Source organism: Danio rerio, chromosome 4 (genome assembly GCF_052040795.2).
Source record: "Danio rerio strain M-AB ecotype USA chromosome 4, GRCz13ab, whole genome shotgun sequence".
In the NCBI taxonomy this organism is placed as follows: domain Eukaryota; kingdom Metazoa; phylum Chordata; class Actinopteri; order Cypriniformes; family Danionidae; genus Danio; species Danio rerio.
In genome coordinates this window covers 50,284,630-50,304,025 of record NC_141024.2, presented here as the reverse complement: position 1 = coordinate 50,304,025, position 19,396 = coordinate 50,284,630, and the positions used below count along the sequence as shown (strand labels likewise).

Sequence of the window (19,396 nt, the reverse complement as noted above, 5' to 3'; positions counted from 1 at the left end):
AATAACAAACTAAAACAAATATGTTAAGCACAAGTCTTTATACTCAAAGCCAAATGCATTTCTATCTGATTTATTCATTTACATCCTACAACATCTAGAGTCATGCGTTCAGAGTAAGAGCAACTGTGAGGGAGAAGCCATCCTTCACAAGACTATAGGTCCACACTGAGCATCTCATCCACAGGGTGAAGCAACAAGCTGGACAGTCATCGTCTCTTTCTATTACAGCGAGCATCAACCAGATTTACACAATGGCTTACCTTCTGCCCATCAGTAAAAGTTTAAGCTAAAGATTACAAACATAAATAACAGAACAATTTGAGTGAACATTTGCTCTGCACTAATGTAAATATATAAATCACTGTAGATACTTGCACTAATGTAATTATGCAGAGTTTATTGTGCAGAATTATGTGATGTACCACCTCCGCCTTCAAGCAAAAATCAGGCAGGCAACTTCTGTCAGACCCCCAGTGATGCTCAATAATGCAAAATGCATTTGTTTCAAGTAGCAAAAATGTAACAAATGGGATACCCTCTTAAACAAATTTTCAACAAGGAAAACCCCAAACTATCTAAATATAAGTAATTAGACATTTGCACTGCAGCATAAATATAAATAATTTTTTTGACACGTGTAAATTTGACAATTTTAAACAAAAAAAGTTGTGTGAGTGTTTGTTCAAATCTGCAGTCATCTTGACAGGTAAAAAAAAAAAAAAAAAAAAAAAAGTTTGGCTTCCCCTGAAACAATTTGATGTTATTGTAGATGAGCTGGATCCCGAGTATAAATAACCATCCCGAGTATAAATAACCTTTCACTCAAACTTTGCAGCTTATCTGACTTCACTATCAACCTGAAATGCTGATCTCCCGTCACTCCACTCTTATAGGACAGTGAGAAATAACCCATAGTAACGTTTATACTAATGGATATTGAGGACACAATGTACACATACATGTAAATAGATAGACAGGCAGATGGATAGAAATGATACAGGTAATTAAAACAACATAAAAATCAATATGAACTATGAGGAAAAAAAGATATGGCTAGCATTTAATTGCTTTTCTTATATATAGCATAATAATACTCACCCTCAAAATGATCGATGCAACTCGAAATGTAGAATTTTAACCCCTTTTCTTCTTTGCTGTTTGGTGTGACAGCACTCTTTCTCACGATTCCATTATTGTCCTTCATGGTTATGCAAGGAAACTTATAAACAACGAGTGTAATCTATCATCATCAACTGCGCCATCCGCTTACAGTGATCGTGGTGCTGTACCAGAAGTTGACATGAGGGCTAATCACAAACGCGGAAGAGATCTTGCATAGAGTCCATTAAAACTGTGTCAGTCGAGGGGGCGCTGCCAAGCGTGATGGAGTAAACACGTGTTTTCAGCGCTCCTATATAATCTTAAAAAACTGTTATATTAACAGCTGTTTAATGTCTGGGAATGAACAGTATTTGTTCTTGCAAACGAACAGAAGACCACGTTGATTAAATACAGTCAAGGATGGCAGCGAATCTCCATAAATACAAGTATTCTGGCCCTACCACCGTAAGGCCCGAAGCCTCGGGGCAGAGTAGTTCCAGTGAGCCTGGATCTCCTTCTGGACGGCCTGACGATACAAATACTGTCTTCGAGAAGATAAAGGCGGACATTCTCTGCTCCTTAAGAGTGGACAAATGATCTGTAATAACTAAAAAAATTGAAGAACGCATTGACAGAGGATTTTGATGCACTTAAATCTGAACTACAGGCTATGAGACCCGAAATCTTGAATAATGCCACCGCTATGCCATCTGAAATTGACCAAATAAAAGAGAACATTAAGGATGTAGAGGGAGGACTCTCAACTTGGTCAGACGAGATGGTCACTCTCCAAGCAACTGTAACTAAACTCACAAGGCACGTTGACGACTTAAAAGAAAAATGTGAAGATATGGAAGGGCGCATGAGAAGGTGGAAATATGCGCGTTACTGTAATCTCCGAGCTCCCGGGATCAAAACTACAGCAGTATTTAAACTGCTAAAAAAAGTGCTTCAAATGAACAGAGATGTCAAAATTGACCACTCACATCATAGCCTTGTTCCAAAAAGGCCAGGGGACAAGCCTTGTACCATAACCGCAAAGTTACATTACGATGGAGATGCCGTGGAGATCTTACAAAAAGCCAGAGAACGCACAATGCTCATTCACAACGTTAATCAAATCACCATCTTTCAGGATTACGCCGCCAATGTTGCAGGGGCAGAGCAGTCTTCACTGATGTCAGGAGAGCTCTTCGGGGGCGACAGGACGTGCAATATGGACAGCTTTTTCCGGCAAGGTTCCGAATTTCACACAATGGAAAAGAAAAGTGGTTTCAGATTCCGTCCGAGGCAATGGATTATGTGAAAAAGAAAATCATATCTGACAATCAATCTAATAGTTGACACTTATTCTACCTGAAGATTACAACACTTAACGATGAGTATCCTGCATTCAAACTTATTAGGTGATAATCCACTCTCGACTCCTTACGTTGGATTTGACTGATCATTACAATTAATTTCCCTGAGGTATTTGTTTTCTTCCATGAAATGAACGGATTAGCTAACTTTATACAGCAGTTTTTATGCTTGGAAAAACACGTCTCTGTTTATGAAGCTGTTAATTTTGAGTTTCAAAAATTATGGTTCTGTAGGAGTCTGAAACACTGCATACGCCGAATAACACGCATATTCTCGTACATTCGAATGAACGTGAAACTGAGCGCAACATGGAAGAGCGCAAAACCCCTCCTTGCCTCCTCCCTCGAATGAATATGCTAATGACTCTACTTTGGCAAAACCCAACAAAAAAGCAACAGCAAAAGCAAGCCAAATGAGAAACTTTGAATAGAATGTTAATTGGAGGTGCTGCTTTCGGAGGTAGACCAGAGAAAACTTGTTATCTGCAAGTTTGTTCTCCGGAATTAATAACAAAAGAAAAAAAATAGAGTGGAACAGTTGAGCTGATGCTGTTAACACAGTTAAGTTTGAACATAGCACTGAGTGGGTTTAAAAAGAGATAGTGTGATTTATAGGTTTAAAATTTTGCAGCGTCTTTAACAGTGTGAGTGGCGTAGCTTGTAAAACGCATGGTAAATGACACATTCGAGCAAGAACTCAGTTTGAATCCAGATTCTGATGAACTCATCCCCCCCCCAATGTTCCAATGTCTTTTTATTTCATTCTATTTTTTTCTTTTATTACTTAATTTTATTTACTTAAATATTTATTGTTTCTTTAACTTAGTAAATATCCAAAAAGATCTTGAGCGTAGATTTATATTGCTAAATGGCTCTATGGATAGCATTGAACTATCACTCATGAATATATATGCTCCAAAGGAGGATAGACCAGCTTTTATTAAAAAAAGTTTTCAACACAATTATACAGCATAGCTCAAGAATATTAGTAATTAGAGGAGACTTCAATTGTACTATGTCACAACACTTAGATAGACAACCCATATCCAATACCCCATGCTCGTGAATGAGTATAATAAAATCTTAATCTTCAGAACTTACGTATGACGTATGGCGAAGCAATTTTCCAAATCCCAAAGACTTCACATTCTATTAACATAGCCATCAGTCTTACTCCAGAATAGATTATTTTTTTACTTCCAGAGATGAGCTGCACAGAATAACTAGTATGAAGATATTACAGATGGCCACGTCGGACCATTTACCAATAGAAATATTATGGGACTTAGGTAATAAGCATACTTCCAAACAATGGAGACCTAACACTTCGCTCCTCAACAATAATGAATTCATTTCATTTATCACAAGTGAACTTAAATTAAATTAAGTATAAATGACACCTCAGACGTATCTCCACTAATCGTATGGGACTGCGCAAAAGCATATACTAGAGGTAGGATGCACGTGAAGTTGCTGAAGTAAAGGATCAAACTTTGATGCATCACTTGCTTTTGTTCATATCTCGGACAGTTCTACCTATTATAATTTATTAAAATATTAATGACAGCAGAACATGGGTTGCTCTATACATATTTTTATTATGGCAAGAATAAAAGCAAAAAAAAAAAGTACACCTTCTAAAAAAAATACATGTTTCTTTAAATTTAGCCCGCTCCACAATTCACACATTACTGTCTGGCTAGTTTCTCTCCTCTTCTTATGCTAAAAGGCAATAATGGTTCAACAATTCTGACCTTTATCACCAATAAAGCCTAGAAAGAAAGGGCATCAGTATATTGTAAGCCCATAGGTTCAAATAATCCTTTCCAGTTATCTGTGTGTTTTGTTTTCTTGGAGTTTCAGTGCACTTTACTGATGCGTATCTAAAAACAGTTCGCGGAGAGAGAAAAGAGAGAATGCTTTTTGGCATTATATTATACAGTTAATGACGGTATGTAAGGGTCTAAATGTTGTTGTTCTGAGTTTGTATGTTAAGCGGTCTACAAACTTTTTGCGAGTGTTTAAGCTGGCCTCTGCTGATGAAACTGCAAACTATCTACAGTAAACTTTCTTTTAATTGAATCTCTGACTCCTGCTCTTTATCTGATAGACTTGGTTTCATGGCTTTGTGGTTAAAAAATTGTGGTTATAATGAAAGTCAATGGGTGAAAAACAGCCAAGAACATAATGAAAGGGTATAGGGCTGCACAATTATCATATTATTATCATGATAACGATATTTGTGGTCCACAGTCAATAATTAAATATAGTCATGATTTTACAGCATAAACACCCAGCCATTATTTTAATGAGTGGAGTTTACAGATTGTAGCACAACACAAGCATGAGGTGACTGCGTCTAGATTGCAAGTGTTTTTTTCGAGGAATGTAATGGTGATCAGGTAGCCTTTGCTCCTGTTTATTTCAATTCAATTCACCTTTATTTGTATAGCGCTTTTACAATGTAGATTGTTCAGTCCAAACTTCCCAAGGTAACACAACAAACCTCATTAACCACCTTAAAAGCCATCACAAAGTGGCAGTCATCAGTGTGTCAAGTGTAGGAGAATTCTCCTTTGCATTTTTTATGCATTACTAATATCACTAAACCAGACAACATTTGTTTTATAAGTTACCAAATATTCACAGAGATTTAGCAGTTTCTTTTTCAGATGCATTTGCCAGTCTATAGACAAAAGACACTATTCTATAGTTTCTATGTAAAAAAATAAAAATAAAAAAAGAAGTCATTGTGGCCCTGTTCACACGGGTATTCAGGTTTGTTTTCATCAATCTGATGCAACTTTTATTATTTACAAAAAAAGAAAATGCAACTAAGATTTTCAGATCAATTAACTAACTTAATTAAAAGACTAGCCTTTTAATACATGTAATAATGGAAATAATAACTAATTTCCTTTATTTCCGATTAGACGATGTACTTTATTCAGTTTTAATAGATATATATGCTTTTTTTAAAGTAAAATTTGTTTAACAAATATTTTAAATGGCATTCAATTGCAACATTTAATTTTTTTTCCTAATGCTGATATTGGTTGGGTAATAAAGCATGATTTAGTTTAGCTTGCATGTGTGGACATAGTTTGACGTCTTTACCTAAAACTTAAAACATTTATTTAAAATAAAACTGAAAGAAAAAAGGAGACTGACATTTAATTTAAACCACTTGTTTGGTTCTTAAGCCATGATCTGTCTGCATTAATTGAAACGGTATCGTTGCCTGACCTTCATTGATGAAATTGAATTATGAATTATGACATCCTGTCGCCGGGCCTGCTACAGCGATACTTTATGGTTTGAGAAGAAACAAAAGTGGAAACTGTGGATGAAAACCTGTTTGGGAAGACGGGGATAACATGAATTATCTATTCTTCAACGAGAAAAGATCGCAGACACGACACCATGACGGCATTTATTATACAACGCAGGTCGTGTTTATGATCATTAATTTTAACAACTAATATTAATAGCATATCAATAACTCCTCGCACTTTAAACTTTACCTTTTAGAGCTTGTTCTTGTTGGCGCAATATGGGTTTATTACATGTAGGCTATGAATCAGATTATGAAGAATGATTAAAAACATGCTTTTTCTTTGTTGCATCCTATCGGTCAGGTGTTTTATTTATTTATTTATTTATTTATTTATTTATTTATCTATTTTTAAATAAAAAAACAAGCCCTGCAAATTGTTTCATCCAAATTATTGGTTCGCCTTTCTCGTACGCCACAAATCCAAAATGTTCCCAAATAGGCAATGTAACAGGTTTTCCAACGAGTTTCATGGCTGAATTTGAACTCGCTGAATCGCCTCTAACGTTATATTCATAAATGTAGTCCTTGGCAACATCTGTAACAAAAAAAAAAAAAAAGAAGCCCAGTGTAGCAGCCCTTCAGCTTTCAAAGAATAGGCAGAGAGTTTTTGACGGGTGCATTTAAAAAGGTTTACTTGGATGCAATAAAGTTCATCACATAAATCATCGTCTCAGTTCTTTGTTGTATACACAGAAGCATCAAAAGACCAAAGGCACCAAAAGCACCAAAGCACCGTAAAACTAGAGAAAACAAACAAACAACATAGAAAAACAAACAACAAACATTTACAAAACATCTAACATTTTCCAAATAAATCAAACAATAAACAAAACATACCTCGCTCTGCTTGCCGAAGGGACACTAAAAGCTCAAGGCATTCTTCCGAGCTGTACCTGTTAGCTCGTGAACAAACGTAAATTGCTCTTACTCTGCTTTGTCTCACTTAAATCCTATTAGTCTAGAGCGCCCTCCTGTGGTGACTCCAATTAGGGCAAGCAAAGCGAGTACATTAAATCATGGGCAGTTACACTCCCACCAAATCATGGTATGAATCAAACAAACAAAACAAATATCATACATGATTTTAACTTCAAATTTAACTCACAAAATAAATCCACATACAAAATTAACATTATTTGTCTGATGCAAGAAAGTTGCAACTAATCACTCTCAACTATAACAACCAATTTTTGGATTGGTCGCTCAATAACTGAATGTGAAGAATGGTGCCCCAACCCCGTTTTCTGTTTTTGTTCTCCTGTTTGAACTTTAACGCGTCTAACAAGGCCATCGTTACCTGGAAAAACCTCAACAACCCTACCTAACTGCCATTTGTTTCTAGGAAGCATGTCATCTTTAATGATTACAATGTCATTTACTTTAAGATTACGTCGAGGTACGTGCCACTTCTGTCTTGTGGATATATTCAGGAGATATTCCCTTTTCCAACGACTCCAAAACTGTTCAATCAAGTACTGAACCCTGCGCCACCTTTTTGTAGCATACACGTCTTCCTTTAGAAACTTCCCTGGGGGAGGAAGAGCAGTCTCGGATTTCATTAAAACAAGATGATTAGGAGTTAAAGGTTCTAGTGATTTTGGGTCGTTTATTCCATCCACAGTTAATGGTCGACTATTAACAATAGCCATCGCTTCATAAAACAATGTTCTTAGAGAAGAGTCATCCAGTCTACCAGGGCACAAAGAAAGAGTAGAATTCAGCACATTACGCACAGTCCTAATTTGACGTTCCCAGACACCTCCTGAGTGACTAGCTGAGGCAGCATTAAAGATAAACTCACACTGATTTTCCGCAAGATATCTCTCCAGTGTTTTGACATTGCATTCCTTAAGAGCCTGTTTGAATTCATTTCTAGCTCCTACAAAGTTTGTACCACAGTCGCAATAAAGTTGACGAACAGCTCCTCGCAGACTTATGAAACATCTCAAAGCATTAATGAACATGTCTGTTGATAGGTCTTCAAGCATTTCAATGTGGACTGCTCGTGATGAAAGGCAAGTGAAAAGAAGGCCATACCTTTTGTACTCCTTTCGTCCCTTTTTTATAATAAATGGACCAAAACAATCCATACCCGTGTAGCAGAACGGGGAAGAGGCTTCAGTACGTTCTTTTGGAAGTTCTGCCATTTGTTGTTCCTCCACTGGTCGCCTGAGTTTCCGACATTGAACGCAATTGTAGATTAACTTAGCAACCGACTTACTGCCACCAATAATCCAAAATCCATGTGTCCTGAGTTCCATAAGCGTTTGGGACCTTCCTTGATGGCAAATTTTGCTGTGATAGTGTTTTAGAATAAGGTTGGTAATGTGGCTCTCTTTGGGCAAAATTAATGGATGTTTAACCTCTTCGCTAAGAGATGATCCTTTCAACCTTCCTCCAACACGAAGACCATTTTTCAAGATGGGATCCAGGTGGAAAAGTGAACTGGACTTCTGAAGAGTCTTACCTCCTTGGATTGTTTGGATTTCTTGGGAGAAGGCTCGTTCTTGAATAAGCTTAATCACAGCCTGTAATGCACACTTGCGTTCTTCAACGGTGACAATATCCTTAAGACATTTCTTCCTTAATGCTAGCCTTTTTATTCGAGCAACAACATTGATTAGAGTTCTCAGGGAAGAGAAGTGGCCAAATCGATCAAGGAAGTTAGCAGTATCACTACTTTTAGTCAGCCGTACCTGTACAAGTTTGACTTCAGGATCTCCTACTAGTAATTTAGTTGAAGTGTTTGGAGCTGGACACACTTCTTGGTCCCATAGAAATGTAGGTCCAGTCATCCAGTTAGTAGATCTCAACTCTGAAATGAGTAAACCTCTAGAGGCATGGTCAGCAGGATTTTCAGATGTGTTGACATGATACCACTGGCTTGTATTTGTAATTTCCTTGATTAATTGAACACGATTAGCGACAAACACGTGAAACCTTCTTGCTTCATTGTTGAGATATGCAAGAACAACTTGTGAATCAGACCAAAAGAACTCTTGATCGATCATCATTTGCAGTTCAGCTTTTAGCAAAACACTCAGTCTAGCAGAAACCACCGCAGCAGCCAATTCCAGTCTTGGAATACTCTTGATTTTTATAGGTGCCACTCGAGCCTTGGCCATTACTAGGCAACAATGCACTTCATTTTTGTCACTCTTGACTCTTAAGTAGGAACATGCACCATAACCAAGGTTGCTTGCATCTGAGAAATGATGCAACTCTGTCAACACAATCTTACTAAAGGACGAAGGATAGTAACATCTTGGAACAGTAAAATGTTTCAAGTCCTGGAGACTATTTTTCCACTCCTCCCACCGTGGAATTAAGTCATCAGGGAGAGAATCGTCCCATTCCATATTTCTCTGACAGAGCTCCTGCAAAATGCACTTTCCCTTCAAAAGGAAAGGAGCAACAAATCCAATGGGATCATATAAGGAAGATACAATTGACAAGATACCTCGACGTGTTGCAGGCTGATCTTTAAGTTGAGTGTTGAAACTGAATGTGTCATCCTTTGTAGACCACTGTATGCCAAGAACATGACCAGATGATTCAGGAGTCAAATTTAGTGGCTTAGAAGAAACCGCCCACTCTGACGAATCCACACAGCGCAAGACATCTTTCTCATTTGAGTTAAACTTATGGAGACGTAACCCTCCAAGCTTGCACAGGGTTTTAGCTTCTGCAATCAAATCTTTAGCTTCCTGTATAGATGGAACTGAAATTAAGCCATCATCCACATAAAAGTTATTATTCACAAATGAAGAGGCTTCAGAATACTCAGATTTGTACTTCTCTGCGAGATACTTCAGGCCAAAGTTCGCACACCCAGGAGATGAAGCTGCACCAAAAAGATGCACAGTCATTCTATATTCAATGGGCTCTTCTTTCAAATCCCCATTCTTCCACCATAGGAATCTTAAATAATCTCTCTCTTCAGGGGGGACATGAAATTGATGAAACATCTTTTCAATGTCACATGTCACAGCAACGGCTTCCTTCCTGAATCTACAAAGTACTCCCACCAGAGAATTAATCAAATCTGGACCAGTAAGAAGAGTATCGTTAAGAGATATGCCACAGAATTTTGATGAGCAATCAAATACTACTCTTAACTTGTCTGGCTTGTGAGGGTGGTAAACTCCATGATGTGGTATATACCAAGCTATTTCTTTATCAGGTATTACTGGAGCAATCTCTGCATCTCCCTTGTTGAGCATTTCTTCCATAAAAATCTTGTAATTCTCATGGTACTGTTGATTTGACCTTAACTTCTTACCTAAATGCTGCAGACGTAATAAAGCCAGCCTCTTGTTGTTAGGGAGTGAAGGTGGATTACTGCTCTTGAAAGGAAGAGGTAACTGAAAATGTCCATCTTCTTTATGCTTGATGTTATCACTGAGATAACGAATAAAGCGGACATCTTCCTGTGACACATATTTGTCTTCATAACTTTTCTCATTAAAGTCACACTCCAAAACTTTCAAGACATCATTAGCTGTTGGAACTCTCATTTCTTTCACAGACACTCGATGAACAAAACTTTGACTTCCTTGTCTGTCTAAGTGGGGATTACAAAGACCAATAATGCTCCAGCCCAGCGCGGTTTTCTGTGCAAAAGGCTCATTTTCCTTACCGATTATGACCTCTAGGGGAGCCAACGCTGAAGGGCAGTCATATCCAATCAATAGTCCTATATCACAACTCTGAAGTGGTGGCATTTCATTGGCTATGTGCTTAAGATGAGACCAGCATAATGCAGTTTTCTTCGTTGGAATGTGAGCTTTATCCACAGGAATGAAATCACACGTATACACTTGAGGTATTTGGATACATTTCCCACCTTGAAGTCCTCGGATTCGTAGACCACTAACCTTGTTACTTGAAGTAATTGTGTCTGTAGTCGTCATAGTACTGAGTTTCAGCTTCACCGCTTGACTGCTCACTTGCAGCTCATCAATAAAATCCTTCAAAATAAAGCTTGTGTCACTTTGTGTATCGAGTAAGGCATAGGTAAGGATCTCATTTTGTGGCTCTTGTACTGTGGAGATAAACACTGGAACAATACTAGAAGTAGCAGAGACATGTTGTGTTACTGCATAAGACATTGCCCTTTGGCCCTCTTGACTTGTATATGCTTCTGATGTAATATCTGCTTGGGATACCTCTGAATGTTTGCGTTTATCTTCGTGCAGACAAGTTGGATGACGCAGTCCACATGTTCCACAAATATGCCGTCTCCTACAGTCCCTAAAAATATGCCCTCTTCTCAAGCATCCAAAACACATGTGATTTTCACGAATGAAAGATCTTTTATCATCCATGGGCTTCTCTGCAAAGATAGGACATTTAACGATACTATGAATTTCACTCTTACACACAGAACATGGTGATGTTACCTTGAATTCTGGTCTTGAATCTTTTACTTGAGCCTTAATATTGAAAGCTTTTGCTCTTTTCAGATACTTTTCATCTGGAACCTTTGAACTGACTAGCAGTGGAGAAGTGAAAGGGTTGCAAGCTATCTTTGATTCCTTCTTCAAGAATTCAGCAAATTGCTTAAAACTTGGATAGTCTCCTGTCATATCCAACTCTTCAACAACAATTCTGTTCCATTTACGGACAATCCATTCTGGCAACTTCTTAAGCAACTTGTAATTTTCCTCACAATCATTCAAGATGGACAAACCTTTGACTTGTGGAATAGCTTCAACACAACCTTGCAAGAAATCACTGAACTCTCTCAAGGAAAATGGATCGTTTACTCCCACCTTGGGCCATTTCATGAGTCTCTCTCGAAAAGCACGCTGAATAATGAATGGGTTTCCATACCTCTCCTCCAAGACTCTCCAAGCACCCTGATATGTATCATCTGAGTTCTTATAAAAGAACCCTTCTACGGCCTTATGAGCTTCTCCTGCAAGATAGGTTTTTAAATAGAACATTTTCTCACTTGCTGGGATGGATTTACAATCAATGAGTGCTGTGAAGGACATTTTCCATTCAATAAACTTCAGAGGATCACCATTAAAAGTGGTTGGTTCTGGAACAGGTAAACGACTTATACTTAAGGAGTTCACTAATGCTTGAGCTAAATTCTCAGTCTCTTTAGTTTTACTTTCTTCTTGAAATGTTTGTGAAGGTAATGGATTTATCACAGGATTACGTTGAGGTTTGTTAGAAGCTTTTCTTCGTTCAGGATAAATGACATTTCCGGTCTCGTCGTCTTCCAAACTGCTCTCTTCAAGACAACTTTCTGCATTGTTATAAGCTTTCACTCGAGCTGCAGCTACGTTGACATCTTTTTCCGCTTGTAACAATTGCAATTTTGCTTTTTCTTCTTCTAACTTAGAGCGAATTTCAATTTCTTTCTGTTTAATATCCGCTAACATTCTTGCTTCTTCCAGCTTCCAGTCATTCTCCAGTTTAACTAGTCGAGCTTGCTGATTGGAAATTTCTTGAATGGCCCTTTTCTGCTCTACTTTAGCCGCAAGTTCTGCCACTGCATCAGCTCGTTTACTTGAAGCTTCAGAGGAAGTTTCTGAGACAGCTGACGAACTTTCTACAGTCTGTGACGATACTGAGATAATGGTCTCTGTATTGGTACAACCAAATATAGACTCATACTCCTCTTTGTTCAATATCTGCCTAACTCTCTCTTTAACTACTTCCCTTTTTTGAATGACATCAACAGTTTCTATTCGTTTGCTCACCAAATCACAAATTTCTGTACTCAATATGGAACAAACATCTACTCTTCTTACAATCTCTTGAGTAGCAGTTTGATTACGCAGAAATGGGGCATAATGTTGAGTGACAACATCCTGACTAGTTTGAATGTCTTTCAAAATTTGCTCAAGCTCTTCACATGTGCATAAGGCTTTTAATTTACATCTAATTTCTTTAGCTGTCTGCTTCCAGGAAGTATAAGCTTTATTAAAGGCTTTCTCGTGCTTTTTTGTCTCTTGTTTTTGCATTTCTAAACCCTTTTCTGTGGGATTTCTTTTTCGAGAGCTTGATCTTGATCTAACCTGTTGCATTTCTGTTGTACTATTCAGATCTTTATCAAGAACTGACCTTTGACTTGCTTGTGCCGCCATTTGCTCCGCTGTGTCGTCCATTTTGTCTGTCTACAACTTAAATCAGCAACCTGCTTACATCAGACAAATTTAAACACCTAAAATATTATAGCAAAGGTAATAAGTCAAAATCACATGTGCAACAACAGTATAAACTCCTAAGACTTTAAGCACTTTAAAATTGCAAACATTTGTCTAATACATGCATCATGAATATAAGCCCAACATTACACAAACACCTTGAAACATGAGCACTTAAATCATTAGTCACTCCTCATTCTCAAACTTCAATTACTGCATACAAATTCATCAAAGCATACAAATATAAATCCTTTTTTTTCTTTAAAAATTGCAATTATCCCAAAAGTAATAAATAGATAACTATTTTTCCCTTTCTTGTACCTCTGAGTCCACAACGTTTGTTTGCAGTCACCTTTCAGTCTTTCATGAAGAGTTTTCCCAGTTAACCGTGTAAAGTCGCCGTCCTAGTGTAGTTTCAGTCTGTTGTAGATACCATGCAGTGCCACAGACGAGATGAAGGCTTGTAACATGACACTCATGTGATGAATCACCAACGTGATGCAAACGCCATGTGTAGCAGCGAGTTTTACTGTAGCAGCCCTTCAGCTTTCAAAGAATAGGCAGAGAGTTTTTGACGGGTGCATTTAAAAAGGTTTACTTGGATGCAATAAAGTTCATCACATAAATCATCGTCTCAGTTCTTTGTTGTATACACAGAAGCATCAAAAGACCAAAGGCACCAAAAGCACCAAAGCACCGTAAAACTAGAGAAAACAAACAAACAACATAGAAAAACAAACAACAAACATTTACAAAACATCTAACATTTTCCAAATAAATCAAACAATAAACAAAACATACCTCGCTCTGCTTGCCGAAGGGACACTAAAAGCTCAAGGCATTCTTCCGAGCTGTACCTGTTAGCTCGTGAACAAACGTAAATTGCTCTTACTCTGCTTTGTCTCACTTAAATCCTATTAGTCTAGAGCGCCCTCCTGTGGTGACTCCAATTAGGGCAAGCAAAGCGAGTACATTAAATCATGGGCAGTTACACCCAGTGCTCTTTTTTTATGTCACTGGAAAACGACTGAATCAGCTGGTGTGCGTGAGTCGTGTTGCTGTCGATGTTATAATTGTAATTTTAAAAATATTATGATATTCAAGATCTGTAAAGTAATACAGCTCTGGATTGAACCAGCAACCCCAAGTCTCCTCCATCATTAAAAGTTTGCCATAGTCACCTTGACAACCCAAACACTGCTGTCACCTCAACAGAAACCCTGCAGTGCTTTCATTTGATTGAAGAATAAAAAAGACGAGACTGAGGTTATACGCTTTTTCCCGCTCGAGCACACAGCACGCAACAGCAAAACACTCGCGGTCGTTAGTAACTATTCAACATATGCCCCTTATGCAGCCAAACTTTAAAAATATATAAAGTATTTTTTTTATTGTTTAACTGATAACATTAATCGGTTACAAATGCACTCTTTCGGTTAACAGTTAATCGGTTATTTTGAGGATTCCTATAATTAAACTGCATGTGCAGGCTCTGAATTTTTTTTTCCCCTCAGGGCCGCACGCCGGAGATCCGGCATGGTGCCAGAATACTTTAAGCAAACAGTCACACTACTTGCTCTACATACAAGTGTGTTAATGACTATACATACAAAGAAAAATAATAAAATGAGAAAATATGACTTTGCAACATCAAGGATTTGGCATGGGCCAGTTTAAGATTCTGATGGTATGATAAACTAAAATATATTTTCTTCTCAGAAACTTATAAAATATTTTGGAGCAGTAAACATGTCAGGCTAAATCATTCAAATTAATCACAGATTTATTAAAAAGGCACAGCAGAAAATGTTGGCGGTTTGTAAAACATTGACTTTTCCAAACAGCGGTAAACCTTGAACATGGTTATCGCCCCATGCCATGCCTAAGAAGCATAACTCTGATTTTAGGATCTGAAAGTTAATTCTTTAAAAACGTCTCAAGCAAAAATATTCCAATGGCGCCGCCTGCTGGTGTATAAAGAACATGGTCTATAATCTCAGACTGTTCAATGTTTTATAACAACTAATTATTTGAGTGTCCATTTCATTCAGCATATTTAATATTGGGGGCATCCACAATTTTTGACATACTTTAAACCAGGGTTTCTGCAGGTTTTACCAAGTTAAATTTAAGACTTTTTAGACATTTTTAAGACCATTATGAATTAAATTTTAGACTTATAAAGGTCTAATGGCTAAATAACTTTTCAAAATACCCAGATGAAAAAAATACTTTTTATTTGCCAAAAAAATATTATAATTTAATACATTTAATAATAAAATATTAATTAATCATATTTTTAACATATTTTAGATATTTATTTGAAAAAAAAAATATTGTGTAAAAACAAGCAAGCTCTACTTGTATTCTAACATAAACGTACATCATAATAATAAAAAATGGACAAATGTTTTAAAAGTTTTAAAAAACTACAATAAACTAAATCTGTGCACAACAATCTGTCCAGGTCGATGTCCTCAGCAGTAAATACATGGAGCACGTTTAAACAAATGTTATTGTAAGGAAAATAATTAAAACAGATAAATTATAAAACGGTGTTTTTAGGATCTAAAAATTAATTCTTTAAAAAAAAGTCTCAAGCAAAAAGATCCCAATGGCGCCGCCTGCTGGTACATGAAGAATATGGTCAATATTCTGAGACAGTACAATGTTTATAATAATTAATTATTTTAGTGTCCATTTCATTCAACATGTTTAATATTAGGGGCATCCACATTTTTGACATACTTTAAATCAGGGTTTCTGTGGGTTTTACTAAGTTAAATGTAAGACTTCTTAAGACCATTATAAATGAAATTTTAGACTCATAAAGGGCTAAAGGCTAAACAACTTTTCATATGGCCCAGATCGAAAAGGTTTTTATTCGCCCCATCAAACAAATATTAAAAGTGAATACATTTAATAATACAATAATAAATTAATAATATATATTTTTGATATATTTTAGATATTTCTTTGAAAAAAATAAATAAATATTGTGTAAAAACAAGCCAGCTCAACTTGTATTCCAACATAAACTTTCTTTATAATAAAAAATAAAAAAAATGAACAAATGTTTTAATAGTTTTAAAACACTATAATAAACTAAATCTATGCACAACAATCTGTCCATGTCGATGTCCTCAGCAGTAAATCCATGGAGCATGTTTAAACAAATGTTATTGTAAGGAAAATAATTAAACCATTATGATAAATAAGGTTAAAAAAAGTTTTTTAATAAAAAGTTTAAAGATTTATTTAGGTGGATTGTTGGTGATTGTATGGGTTTTGGCCAGATTGAGTAACAAAACAAGAACAAAGATAAATAAAGACTTGTTTAAAAAAAAAAATAATAAATTTGTTTAAAAAGATTTAAGACCACAAACACAATATTTCAGTAAATTTAAGACTTTTTAAGGCTTAAAATTTTGAGTCTTCTATGAGAATACTGTTGGTCAAGTATCGCCAGCTCAGTTAAACCTTTTTAAATGTATTGTTTTTATTTATTTTATATAGTACCAGTGCTCAATGACGCTTTACAAACAGTAGGAGAACAAGAAAAGCAATAACCTTAAGCAGGTAGAGAAAATGGGAGACTAATAATACATAAAAGAAAGACAAAAGACATGAGAACAAGAGACAAAAGAAACTTTTTTCGGTCTTTCAATGAGTGCTTGTGTGCGTTTAGAAGAACTAGGCAGCACACTCAGGGCTGCAAGATGGATTATATTTAGTATTCTTATTATTAAAATATATCTGAATGAGGATCAAATAACTGAGTTGGTGTTTGAGAGTGAAAACCAACCTGTTTGTTCCTGCAGATCTTCCTGTTTGACTGTGAATGTTTCTTCAATCTTCACATCTTCACTCTCCTCTTTAATAAATGCCATCTTTATAACAGTGTGGAGATCAGTCGCTTCAGCAGGAGTTTTTCTCTGTGTTTGGACACTTTATCCTGTTTAAAATGAACAAAACAATAAAAATGTCCTATTTAAAATAATAAAACAATGAACAGAAACAAAATTCAACACTTGCTTCAACAGTTTCTATTAATGAGAGTAATTAACAAAATGAAATCAGGTAAAACTTTCTTTAAAACAGTGGTTCTCAAAGTGAGGGGTCATAGAGGTATTGTTGGTTTTATATTCACACATTCGTTTATTTAGATTTCTCTGCTGTTTACCATGTTACTTTGAATATTGGATCGGAATTAGCATGCAAGTGTAACTTGAAAACAACATTAACACTGTTTATTTGACTGTGAACAATGTTGTAATAGTCATTGAATTCTAATATGATTTCGCTATTTAGAGTTTGCAAATAATACTTTTCTGAAATTATATTATTAAGGGCAAAGTCAGAATGTGCGAATATAAAACCAACCTATCTCTATGAAATGGAGTACTAGTTTTAATCAGCTCATTTGTGGCTATTGTTTGAATACTTTTCTGAAATGATATTATTAAGGGGAAAGTCTGAATATCTGAATATAAAACCAACTTTACTTCTATAGATAATTGAGGTGAAGTTGGTTTTATATTTGGGTATTCAGACATTCCCCTTAATAATAAAATTTCCTAAATGTATTTTTTGCAAACTCTAAATATGGAAATCATATTAGCAGCTAATAATAACCAAAGTACAGCATTGGTTACAGTCAATTAGATAGTGCTAATGTTGTTTAGAAGTCATACTTGCATGCTAATTCTGACAGAAAATTTTCAGTAACATGGTAAACCATACAGAGACTGCTAAATAAATGAATGTGGGGGTCGCAGGTTATAGAGGTAAAGATAGAGGTAAAGTTGGTTTTATATTTGCACATTCAGACTTTCCTTTAATAAATTAATTTCATAAAAGTATTATTAGCAAACTTTTAATAGTAAAATCATAATTACAACATTGTAAGTACATAAGTACAACATTGTTCACAGTCAAATAAACAGTGTTAATGTTGAATTCAAGTCATACTGGCAGGCTAACTCTGATCAAATATTCAAAGTAACATGGTAAACAATATAGAGACTTCTAAATGAACAAATGTGTGAATATAAAACCAACTTTACCTCTATTTTAAAGCTCGCATTACACACTTTTCTGTTTCAAACAAAAGCCCTCGGTTACTCAGAATAAAATAGTACTACGCTGTATAAAGGGTTAAAATAATATTTCCAACAGCAGGTACACAATGTAGCATCGGATGAAAAACATGAAACTTTAATTAAATCGGGTTTTATCCGTAAACATTTAAAAACACAAACCTTTCTCCAGTTGAATCAAAGCGCTGAAGCGGCGCCGCCTGATGACGTCACATACTACGCCAAAATAAAAGTCTTTTTGTTTAGCTTTTTTGCCCCTTACTGTTGCAGTCATGACTTAATGATACATTTCTCCCTTGTTTTTCACTCTATACTATTTCTGCTCTCTCTCTCTCACATTTCACATTTTAGGTGCTTTATGGGCATGACAAATAACTGTACATTCATATTGCATACGTACAAACAAGACAGTAGTGCAAACAAATATGGATATAAAATATAATACAGAAAAAACACAGAAATAAATAAAATAAAAATAGATTAATAAAAATAAAAAGATTGATAAAATAAAAAAATTAATAAAAATTAAAATAGATTAGATCTCTCTCACAAACACACACTTTAGTATTTAAAGTTGATCAAAGTTTTTAATCTAAACATTTTAAGACAATTTTGAGAAACTTTTTTAATCCAGTTCATGATGACTTGCATGTCTACAACACATTACTTACTATTAATATCTGAGTCCAAATCTCATCCTCATAATTATGACCCCTTCTTTTCTTTTCTATTTTTACAACTTTATAGGCCTATATAGTGTTTCTTGTTGTTTCAAATGAATTGTCATCTCTTATTAGCTGTGTTCCATGTTTTCTGCCATTCTTTAGCAATCTTCAGTAATACTATTTCATTTACCCTTACTACCTGTTTGAGTTTCTTCTGCTGAATGGAAATGAAGAGAATAGGCTACAGGGTCAAGAAGCAGCCACTACATGGTTTAACAGCTCCTACTTTGGACATGGCTGCTTTTTTCAACATTTTCTGGCACTCAAAATGTTCTTGGAACTCGATTACAATTGAACCACTAAAGTCACATCACAGGTTTTGACAATGTTTTTGGTTACTTTTCCAGAAAAACCACTGTCAAACCAAGCATCTCTGGACTCTTGCTGTCTATGACAGATGAAGGAGCTCTCTGATTTTATCTAAAGTGTCTTCATTTGCGTTCTGAAGATGACCAAAGTTCTCAGGGGATTGAAACAAAAGGTAGTGGGACAATCGTTCTCAAGAGCCACATCGCACTGCTTTTTTAAAATTTATTTATTAATTTTTTTATTGCAATAACAACTGGCCATTAAAGCAAACAGAAATACAGAAACTGATACTCGTGTGATA

At 35.8% G+C, this 19,396-nt stretch overlaps 1 protein-coding gene and 1 long non-coding RNA gene across 6 annotated transcripts in view; one reads left to right on the top strand and one right to left on the bottom strand.

The window, feature by feature from the left end:
• The window catches only part of LOC137490929 (uncharacterized), a 111,554-nt gene extending 93,291 nt beyond the window's left edge, over positions 1-18,263 (bottom strand). For 3 of the 5 annotated variants that reach the window (XM_088650533.1, XM_088650534.1, XM_087249016.2), the window contains exons 1-2: positions 18,224-18,263; positions 16,768-16,917 (exon numbers count right to left, since the gene is read on the bottom strand). In XM_088650533.1, coding sequence (XP_088506659.1) covers positions 16,768-16,852 — 85 coding nt within the window. In that variant the 5' untranslated portion in view covers positions 16,853-16,917; positions 18,224-18,263. Of the gene's footprint in view, positions 1-1,098; positions 1,700-16,767; positions 16,918-18,223 lie in introns of all 5 variants that reach the window. The other 2 variants (XR_015483390.2, XM_087249020.2) reach the window with 1 other exon arrangement.
• Positions 2,019-19,396, top strand: part of LOC147836790 (uncharacterized) — a 49,300-nt gene continuing 31,922 nt past the window's right edge. Inside the window, exons 1-2 of the long non-coding RNA XR_015943011.1 lie at positions 2,019-6,366; positions 13,961-14,550. This is a non-coding gene — a long non-coding RNA (uncharacterized LOC147836790). The remainder of the gene's footprint in view (positions 6,367-13,960; positions 14,551-19,396) is intronic.